This window comes from Brassica oleracea, chromosome C9, assembly GCF_000695525.1.
Source record: "Brassica oleracea var. oleracea cultivar TO1000 chromosome C9, BOL, whole genome shotgun sequence".
Lineage (NCBI taxonomy): Eukaryota > Viridiplantae > Streptophyta > Magnoliopsida > Brassicales > Brassicaceae > Brassica > Brassica oleracea.
The window spans coordinates 3,685,709-3,696,992 of NC_027756.1; the positions used below are offsets into that span (position 1 = coordinate 3,685,709).

An 11,284-nucleotide genomic window follows, 5' to 3' on the forward strand; every position below is an offset into this window, starting at 1 on the left:
CACAGGTTCACAGCTCAAGCAAATGCAAGACCCACAAGTGACGTATACTGTGGGAAGAAAACAATGGCACATCTTAAATTATATTGGCATATAGCCATATAGGTCCATATTATATAGTGGTCCAGCCTACATGATAATCCTCTCACTGTTGCTTTTGTTAGGAGGTGGGATGGATCTTATCTTTAGAAAACAACTCTCAATGTTGACAATGATATTATTACATCATGATAATCCCATTACCAGGATAATAAAGTAGTTGCCAGTTTTATCTGAACATAGTGCGCTCTAATCAACAAATCAAAGCAAAGCAACTTCTATTAACCTAGTCAGGAGGAGATCTAAGAATCATGCATAAAGATACTCTCAACTTGACTACCTCCAAGATGAGGAAGACGTATTTGTGCCAATACCTGGATTCTGACAAACCTTTACCTCTTTTTATTAGTTGATTCCCCAACGTAATACTATTTTGCTCGATTTGTTACTTGAACTTTTTAATTCATGTTGTGATGTGCTCCACTCATCAGCCAGCTGTCCTTTTCTCAAGTAAACCTTTACTTCCTTCCCATAATCACCTTCGATCGCTTCAGGTATTTTTCATTAATTACCATCCTGATCTCCCTTTTTGAGCTGTATAGGTGATAAACTGATTTTATCCTTGATTTCTTCCAATATTTTTATTTTTTCGAGCTCCAAAATCACCATTACTGAGGAATCTCCTTACCAAATGTTAGATCTCTGATTCAAAAACTCGTATCCCAAAATCCAATATTTAATTTGTCATTATTAATTTGCTCCAAATCTTCTATTCAACTTCTCCTCCTTTCATTTCACATAGGGTCAAACGTTGATTTTCTTTCTAACAGTCCGATTTCATTTTTTCAAAGTCGATAAACACCAATGTTGAATGTAACGGTTTCCCTATGTATCCTACCACATCCTGCGAACCTGTAAAAAAAAAAAACAATAACAGATCAAATTCATTAAAAACATAATTAATCAAATATAGAAGAAACAAAATAAAGATACATACCTCACACGACGAACAACGCATACATACCTGGGAATCACAACGGAACACGTAAACGGGAGACACGACGACGGTTTAACGGCAAACGTAACGAGTCAACGGAAACGGTAAACGTTGACGGAACAAACAACGGCGAACACAGTCAGTGATGCAAACCGGATGTAGAAATTGGAATTCAAAATATAAACCAAGTCCCTTTGTTCCATTTAATTTTAAATAACCAATTCTACCAACTGTCCTTCAATTCTAGATATTTTTCGACTTAGGGAAAATTTACTGCGCTTCAATAGCAAATGAAGTAGTCTATGTACAATTCATCATTCACCCAACAAAACAAAAAACTTCAAGACGGTGTCGTTTTCGTCTCCCATACATCATCATCATTCTTCGCCGCAGCTCAACCAGAAACGAGTCTTCCTGTGGCCGATTCAAAGACAAAATAACAAACCAAATCAAAGATCTTCCGCTTTCGACATAGACGATAGCCTACTAGGCCTAGGCTGATAAGCAGACCTCCTTTTCAGCTGATGCGAAGACGGCCTTATCAAAGCCGTCAACGCTCTTCTCACCCACTCGCCTTCGACCCCACCGATCCTCACCAGAGAATTCGTCATCGCCGATCTTCTCATATTCAAACTGTTCGTCGGATACGCCGCCGCCGCCGCGCCTTGCCCGTGGGGATTCGCCACGTTCTTGTGCAGACTGCACCGGAACGATCCGGGATGAGTCGTCGGCGAGCACATGCATCTCCTCCTCGAATCGGGGATCTTGTTGCCGCCGCTGGGCTTCGAAACGGCGATGGATCGGTGGTTCGGGGAGATGGATCTGGTGTTGTCGATCGAGTAACGGAACGATGATTGTTTCAGCGGGGAGGATGCGAAGAGGTTAACGCGCGTAGGGGACGCGGATCTGTGGGGTTGATGATGTTGGTTGCTGAAGAAAGCTGAAGAACGGGAGGAGAAGGTGGAGGAAGCGAAGCCTGATGAAGACGGAGAGCGTAGCGCGGAAGCGGTTGATCTGGTTCTAGAAGATGTAACCGCCATTTTTTCAGAGACTCTAATTTAAAGAGAAGGTGTTTTTTTTTTTTGATAAAAGATTATGAGAAGGTGTTGTTTCTAGAAGAAGGCGTGAAAGGATTTTTTTTTTCTAAAAGTCCCCTGAGTGGCTAGTTGGTTCGGCAAACCTAGCGAGTCTCAGAAGAAGAATTTATAGGTGAGGACGATTAATGGCGTTTTCGTAATTATTGAGAGAGTTCGTGACCTTTCCGTAATTTAGGGAATTTGGTTAAGTGACTTAACCATGGTTTGTTTATCAACTTGTCGGATTCTGATCCAACGGCTGAGAGGGATGGTTCAGCTGAATGCTTTTTGTGGGCACTTACAATGGGCGCGCATGATTTATGATAAAACTATAGGCCAACCCGAAAAATAGTTTATGTAAAATTGTACATGCTTGTTTTGAAAATGGTTACTTCAAAAATACAAAACCTAAGAAATAATAACAACTTGGCGTTCTTTGTCCAGTCCCACAAACAAAAAAAGTCGTATAAGAATCAGTTGACGGTTTGTGACCATGATAAACCCCATCTTAATTAAAACATTCAAACCAAGTACGAACGTAGGCCATTCATTGTTAATAAGTAAGAACCGGCTTTCTAGAATTAAAACGTGATTCAAACTTATGATCAGTTTAAAAAAAAAAAAAACTTATGATCAGTCTTCAAAATAGTGCCGCGGACCGTTGGTTGATAGACCAAACCATCTACGTGCTTATAAAACCCCTTGATTCAAAAGAATACCAGAATATGTAGCACTTCATTGTTACTACAATTTCATATGGAAATATCTCATATGTTGTAAAGTACCTCCTTCGTTTTTGATATTTTTAAAACTAAACTCATGCCTAGTAATTAGTCATAATTTTCTTAATAGTTTTACATAATACTATTATTAAAATAGTCTAGAAGTTCATGGGAGTGAGAGTAGAATGATCATGTTCCTAGCTGTGAGGGAGCGTGACTCTAACACCATTATGTGTCAGCCTGTCAGATTTTGGGTCATAGTCTTCAAAATCTATGGGAACAAATACAAAATATACTCACACTCTTTTTCTAGCCTTTTAACCGCCAATCTTTATTTTTCTTTTTTTTTTGGTTTAGAAAGATTCAGTGTGTTAGTGGTCGTCTAAAAAGTATCACTGATTCACTGCTATGTTCATTAAGTTGGAAGGTGAGCAGATCTACTAAATTGGTAATTTGATAGTGAGACTTATTTATGTAGGAAACATCTAAAATAAGATGGCTAGTTGGCTATTGCATGTAATCTATTGCTATATAATAAACGTAATAATAAATACACTTAATTGTGCAGGTTAGACAATTATAAGAAAAAAAACTAATTTTCCAAAGATGAGCCCTATATAATAACCCGAGTATAATACTTGTAAGTCACTATGAATATCTGTAAATATGTAATACTTATTTGTAGACTTGGGGGATTTATAGTGCCCGAACATGGATCAAGCAAGAATAAAACCATTTGAATATGATAAAAAATATAAAATATCCAATGTATAATTAGATTTAGAGGTGCATAATTATTTTCCCACCAGTATAAAATTTGAATTACATGGATTAAGAAAGAGGAATTTATTACGAATAGGTTGACCTTCTTCTTCTTTTTTTGGTCATACAGGTTGAGCTTCTTAATTTGCAACTTGCTGGTCTTAAGTCAGTCCTCTAGGCCACGGAGTCAAGTCCTGCGCTTTTAGAATACAGACTTTTCGTTATATGATTATTCTATGTAAGATTTGTCGAGTAATAACTATTGGCATTGACTCAGATCGGCAATGGAAGAAAAAGCAGCACAACAAATATCTTTTTTTTTTCTTCTTAATGACAAATATCTTTCTTTCTTTTTGAGAAAAAATGACAAATATCTTTGATCAGAAAAAATGACAAATATCTTTTCAGTACAGTAAAAGGCAAATGTAATAAGCCAATCGGAGAAAAATATAACAATAAATATCTTCTTTATGAAGGATTTTATTTTAACTCATAATTGGTGACATGTGTTTGAACAGTTGACTAATTACAATTTCTCAAAAAATGTTTGTGTTATAAGCTGCTTTACATATGGTTTGCCAATGGTTTTCGTTTTTAACTTACCATTGTTTCAGCTCTTCATTGTATCTGATTGGTAGTTGAATAAGCCATTGCGGCTAACCGCTGCTACCATTAGTATAAAATAAAGGAGGTTCAGTGCACCCATTGTAATGGTGACGGTTAATTCCGAGGAATCTACAAAATTTAATTAGATTAGATATCAGGCTAATTAATAAATATAGTAGTCACAATCACAAAGCACAACACAATGTTATGTCGTGTTGGGCAAGTGCTTGAGGGACAAGCAAATCCTTTAAGCACAGGCCACACTATGACACGTATGAATCCATCAAAATACAGTCGGCACCCACTTCTCATTAGCCTCACGACAAGTGAAAGAAACTAAATAGTTTTTTTTTCTTCTTGATTAGCAGGTGATCAGTTAATTATTTAATTCAAACAACGGAGTCGAGTTCTAACAGGGGTCATGCGATTATCATCGTTTATTACAAGTTAACAATCGTCTTGGTGATCAGGAAGTATTTGTACACCACATGATCAAGCATCTATTTTGTTTAAAACTAAGATGAAAATGTGGATTCCATTCATAAAACCATATTATAATTTATGAAATATTCGAATAAACTGTTTAAAGAAAAGAATATGAATAAATTAATTAGAAAGCATATTTGATAAATTGTAAACGCCAATTAGGTGCGCCTAATTACTGATAAGTGGAAGTGTGAAACCCAAAGCCAACGTTCTCGGGAGTCTAATCATTTTCCCGTTAACCACCAATAATAATATCAACACTATCCCTATTTATAATTCATAAACTAACCACACATTTTTCTTAAGTAGTCTCAAGTTTGAGTTTAGTCATAATGTCGTAGCATAGCCCTATAATTTTATTCTCCATCTTATTTAAATATCACTGTCATCATCACTTCTTTCTATAAACCTTTTGGCGTGATTGCTAAATAGCTGGCATGACTAGTTTTTTATTCCATTAAAAAATTAAAAACTTGAAGATTATAACTAAAGTGCAAAATATTGATATTTTCTACCTTGTAATCTTGTACATATCTTATTTACGAAATATACCATATTATCCCACTGCTATATGCAGTTGTAGATTCACCTCTACGAGACCATTGGTCACATGGTAGTTCAATATAATTCCAACGAACAGTATCTTAGCCATGAGTTATATATCCTCAACTGCAAATATAATTAACTCTATAATACTTCGTATAAAAGTTCTCAAGAGAACTAGAAAAATTCTACAAGCCAAACTTAAATTTTATCCTCTCAAATTCGTGTAGACTCCTAGAACTGGATATTATAGCATCCAATGGAGATTAACTCTAATACTGTGTACTAGGTGATAACCCGCACCCTGCACGGAATGAGTGATTAAAAAAAATATTATTTTTAATCTAAAGATATTATAAAGTAAAAATATATAATCACAAATATTAGATATAATAAAAAATTGAACAAAATTATGCGGATTTATATATTGTAATTGGTTAGATGTAATTGAAGTATATTATATGGAAATAAATCTTTAAGCGTAAGCAAATAATTAAATAAATTTATTATAAATTTAAGATAAAACAACACATAGGAATATAATTATTACTTTCATAATAAAAATTATGATAATATGAAACGAAACATAGGTAATAGAATAATAAAATACAAAAGCAACAAATTATAAAGAAATAAATAAAAAAAAACTGATAAAACCATAACTAATGTAAAAAATGTCTTTAGAACTATAGGTTTGCAATGCTAGAAAGAGAAATAACAAAGAACTCAAGGCTACATATTTATATACGTTAAATTAATCTTCTGAAATCAATCTCACCCTAATTATATAAAATATTCACTAATTATTATCACAAAACTTGCGCTTTAATCCCTTTTAAAAACTTGCCTTAATACACGATAATAATAAATCAAAGAAGATCAAATTAGGTAAATACTATCACACACCAATGATGTAATCAATTCACTTTATTTTTAAACACTTGTAACGATATCACCTTCGATTTCGGGATGATATTTAAACAACAAAATCATGTGATATAATTTTTAAAATCTGAATACATAATCTAACTTTCTTTATATACAAATGTAATTGCAGATGAATGCTTAATGATTATAAAAACCCAATCAATTAAAATTAAGAATTGATATGTAATTTAATTTGTCCAAGCAGAATAATCTAACGTTCTTTATATACAACTGTAATTGCCGGTAAATACTTAATGACTTTAAAAAGATAATCAATGAAAATTTTGAATTGATATCTAATTTAATTTATCCAAGCGGGCTAATGATTTTTTCAAATTCAACATAATAACATACGTAGCTAACCGGTCAAGGTTATAGCTTAATACATCTTTTGATATATTCAATATAACTATACCTATAATGAGTTTATATATGTGAGGTTGATATAAAAAAAATTAACATATGACCATTGGACAATAAGGACTTCTGAAATAAAAAATATTAATACAAACCGTATCGAGCAAGCAGTCATATAGCTCCTTCTACATTTTGAAAATATTGAAATTGCCTTATAGTTGATATCATTTAAGTGAGACGAACATTCTTACTTATACAAAAACAAATTTATACTTGAGATTTCTATATTCTCAAAGATGATAGGCGTTTCGAGCTATATTCGATTTTTATTTGTACTTATATATCATAAAGATGATAGGCATCTCGATAGATGAGAAATATTTCTTGAACTAAAACTTGTGTTATACTACTTTTACTAAAATATATTTGTATCTACTTGATGGATATAGAAACCTAAGGAGACTACAAAAATCAATAATAAAAGATGCATTCTATCAATACGAAGGAGGCCGCATGAGAAATGGGTAATAAATGATCAAATGAGTTATCAGTTATATAGATAGGAATTATATAATATATTATGTTAAGCTATATTGTAATGAATAATGACAATATATGTAATTAGTCTAATGAGGAGAGGACTTTTAATTAAAGGGTGTAAGAGTGATTTTAATATTGACACTTAAGAAATGACAATTTGGTTAATAACACATGAGGTCAAGGTTAGTTTAAAATAATGCTTCCCAAATAATAAAAAAAGGGTTTTATGAATTAAAGAAAGAAGACAATTAAAGGTGTAGAATAGTTTAGTTATCTTCTCGTGGGCTATACAACTTCATTCGAACCAAACCAAAATCTCGCTTTTACAAAATCTAGGCCCCGACTTTACTAACCCCAAGTACAATCTGTTATGCATCGGTTGCATCGGTTGGACCGGATTGCTTTTACAAAACATGATGTTTGCAGTTTTGATAAGAGATAGATAAGTAATATTTTACATCAGAAATGGAATACGTTGATCATTAGAATTTGATATTCAATGTCTAACTATTTGTGATTTTACGAATATCAAAGATGATGATATAGCTGTTGAATATTCTCGAAAGAAAAAATATGTGCAGACACAATCCGTAAGGAACATAATTCATCAGTTTGTCTGAGCTAAGGAACATAATTCATTAGTTTTTGAGGATCTCCTCACGAACATGTGCAAGCAGCTAAAAATGTCCATTTTATTTGTTTATTTATATAAGTTAATGTTATTTTGCGACCAGTTATAAACGCAATTGCATATAGACAGACAATAGCGAATTGTGGTTAGGCTAAACAGCTGCTTAGAAGTGGAGTGTGTTGGCCAAACAATAGATTAGACACAACAGCAGCTGCTTATAGGGGTTAGGCTAGTCACTTCTTAAATGAACAAGAACAGTGGAAGACTGGTTCAGTTTCTGAAACTGAACTCTTTTCGATTGACACAAAATATGTTCTAAGCACTAGAGGCTGTTCTCGACTGGAAGAGAGTCAAATTGCGTTACCGTGATGGTTATTCTTTCACAGAAGACAACATCATTATACAGTCTAAAAATGCATGTTCAGCCGAATGATTAACTTGTTGAATGTTGGAATATGTTCTTTTTGGACAGAACCTTATGACACCATCGACTTAACAACATCTCCTCAACTGGCCTAACTACGACACATGAAATCCATTAAAACACAGTCGGCACTCGGCACCCACTTCTCAATGGCCTCACGACAAGTAAAAAAAATAAATACTTGTCTTTTTCCTTTTCTTATTGTTTAGCGGATGATCGATTAATTATTTAATTCAGACAACGGAATCTAGTTCTAAGTTCTAACATGGGTCGTGGTTTTTTACAAGTTAACAAAATTCTCTGCTGATCCGGAAATGTTTGTACACCAGCACCACATGATCAAGCATCTATTTTGTTTAAAATGACGATGGAAATGTGTATTAGATTCATAAAACCATATTATTGTCTCTGAATTTATTTAAATAAAACTGGTTAAAATAATAATATGAATAGTTAATTGGAAAGTACATTTGATAACGTGTAAAAGGCAATTAGGTGTGCCTGATGATTGATTGGTGAAAGGGTAAAACCCAAAGCCACCACTCTCGGGAGTCTGATCATTTTCCGTTAACCACCAATTATAGTATTAACACTATCCCAATTTATAGTTCGTAAACTAATTACACATTGTTCTTAAGTAGTTTCGAGTTTGAAAAGGTAAGAGAATAGAAGGATTACTCACCTGAACATAACAGATGTTGTGGCCTCTCCTTGTCCCCTCTTCTTCTCTTCATATTCCTATGAAAACTAAAAAAAATAAAGCCAAATCATAAGCTGGGGGTACCGTGGGACAAGAAAACTAGGAAAAACCTTAACTCTACCATAGAATCTTCATTCTTCAAGCTGTCTCTTTTTATGTATTCTTGCTTTGTCCACAGCACCTTCAGCCTTTACACAACATTAACTTATGTATTAGTTTTCATAGAGATTTCACTATTTGATTAAGAGGCTCAACAGTCACCACATACATACAGAGCATAAGCTTTGACTTTGAGATGTTGTTACTAGTAAAAGTTAGAGCATGACTTACTAGACATATCAAGTTTCCTTGAATTGCTTCAAATTGGTCTTCAGAAAATTTCATAGTTTTTGGTGGCAATGTGGGATAAGGGCTCCACTATCTAAATATAACCATGTTGGAGACTAAATTACTAACAATTTCATTCAACAACATCTCGTCATCAACTTAAACATTGGTCTCCACTCTCTTGTATAACCTCTTAAACCAATATTCACAAATCCGTTCACAGTGCATCAATAGAAATTCAGCAACCACAAATAGTATATAGGCAGTTCAAGAAATCTTTGGTTGTACTTTAGTAAAACTTTGTTTCAAGACATAGAATGAAATGATGATTTAGATAGACTCGTTAAAGCCCCCACATGTTCTACAAAAATGTACACATTAATAACTAATAAATCCCCAAACACCAACCTCTAATAGTTTGTTTGTGTTAAAATAATTACTAAATTAATAGTGCAATTGTATTATCACAAGCAAACACAATTAGATAATAATAAATCTTATAGAACCAACGGTATTCAAGTTTCCAAGTGCATGATGCTTTCACCTTTCTTCATAACCTTTAGCAGCGAGTGCTATCTTGGACGGCAAGATCATGTCCTATCCTCATCTTAATGCCACAAAAAGCAAAATATATTTTTTCGAAGAAGTGTCAAAACGATAATAACAAGTAAAACGAAGCGTAAAAACGAGAAAAAGTACCAAAACGATAAAAAGCGGCAAAACCAAACGATAAAAGGAGAAAAAACACCAATAACTTAAACGGCAAAACGAAACGCCAAAACAAGAAAAAACACCGAATAACTCAAACCTAAAGTCAATAGTATCAATAATATTGTTGTAGAAGTATTTATATGTTAATTTTATATTTTATTTGTCATTATGTCAATGTTCGTGTACAAATATTGTTCTCGACATATTGTTTCCTTTCTTTTAAAAACAATATATATATTGTCGGTCATAACACTTGCATAACAAAGACAATTCATTAAAGAAAATCAAAAGTTTTAGAAACTCATAAATCAATGCTTGATATGTGGCCATCAACATTCAATAACTTTGCTTTATGTTTAGTACATGTAACTAACTTCATCAAATCTACATTTTCACCAAAATAAGAATCAAGCTTCAGATAAAATTATGCATATAAGTATTAAATTTCTAAGTAGTATTTTTGGTGGGTTTGTTTTCTCTTTTGGGCTTATTATGTTGTATGGTGAGGGATGACATAACTAGAACATGATCTTTGTTATTTTGCAAATACAAGTGATGTTATAATCTCCATTTTCTCCACAATGATAGAAATAAATAGATGTGATCTAACTTATTAACTAGAAAGAAAAAAAGAGCCAAAACAAGTATATGATTAGTTCGTTTCTCTATGGCTTATTCCAAAAAAAAATCAGGGTGTGGAATTTAAAGTTCTTCCACGTCAAACCTTGTAAATTATCAGGACTTAAAATTCTACGAGCTAGTCATAAATTTTATTATCTCTCAAGTTCGTGTAGACTCCTAGAACTGGAGATTAAAACATCCATTGGAGATTAACATATCTCTAATACTGTTTAATTTATTTTTCGTATCCCCTATATATTAATTGAGGAACATTTGAAAAGATGTAACCTCAATTTTGTATTAATTAAAATAGGCCCCAATGCATAGGTGGCACTCAATTAGGTAGTCAATTACATTCAATTGAAAAATAAATAGGTCCACATTCGATTTTTATATGTTGTTAGATACATAAGTTGGTCAAACTATATGATATAATGATATGATATGTTATTTTCTTTCCTTAAATCAAACCTACGGAATTACCATAAATGACTAATATATATATGACAATTAATGATTTTAATAATAAAGATTTGATAACAATTTATATCTCCTCCATCATTTTTTGTTTAATTTTATATTATTAAAATAAATTAAACAATCAAATTAGCTATAAAAGTAAAATTTAGATTTTTTCGTATATGTTATATTTTGAATTTTTAAAAACGACAATAAATGACTAAAACTATTAAAATTATTATGTTAAAAATTAATGATCAATGGTTTAACATTTTTATTATAAGAAGATACACATGATTTTAAAACCATATGAGTAAAAAATATCATTTAATAATAAAATAAATATATATATATATATA

The 11,284-nt window shown here is 32.5% G+C and overlaps 1 protein-coding gene across 1 annotated transcript; it reads right to left on the reverse strand.

Annotated features, from left to right (window-relative positions):
- Positions 1-1,204: 1,204 nt before the first annotated feature.
- LOC106319243 lies at positions 1,205-2,215 on the reverse strand. The gene has a single exon (XM_013757520.1). It carries the CDS (start codon positions 2,071-2,073, stop codon positions 1,483-1,485), a length of 591 nt encoding a protein of 196 aa, XP_013612974.1. The 5' UTR covers positions 2,074-2,215; the 3' UTR covers positions 1,205-1,482.
- Between the last annotated feature and the right edge of the window lie 9,069 nt (positions 2,216-11,284).

What these genes read in the sequence shown, in the direction of transcription:
- LOC106319243 (XM_013757520.1), bottom strand. Translation starts at nt 2,073, where the DNA reads ATGGCGGTTACATCTTCTAGAACCAGATCAACCGCTTCCGCGCTACGC.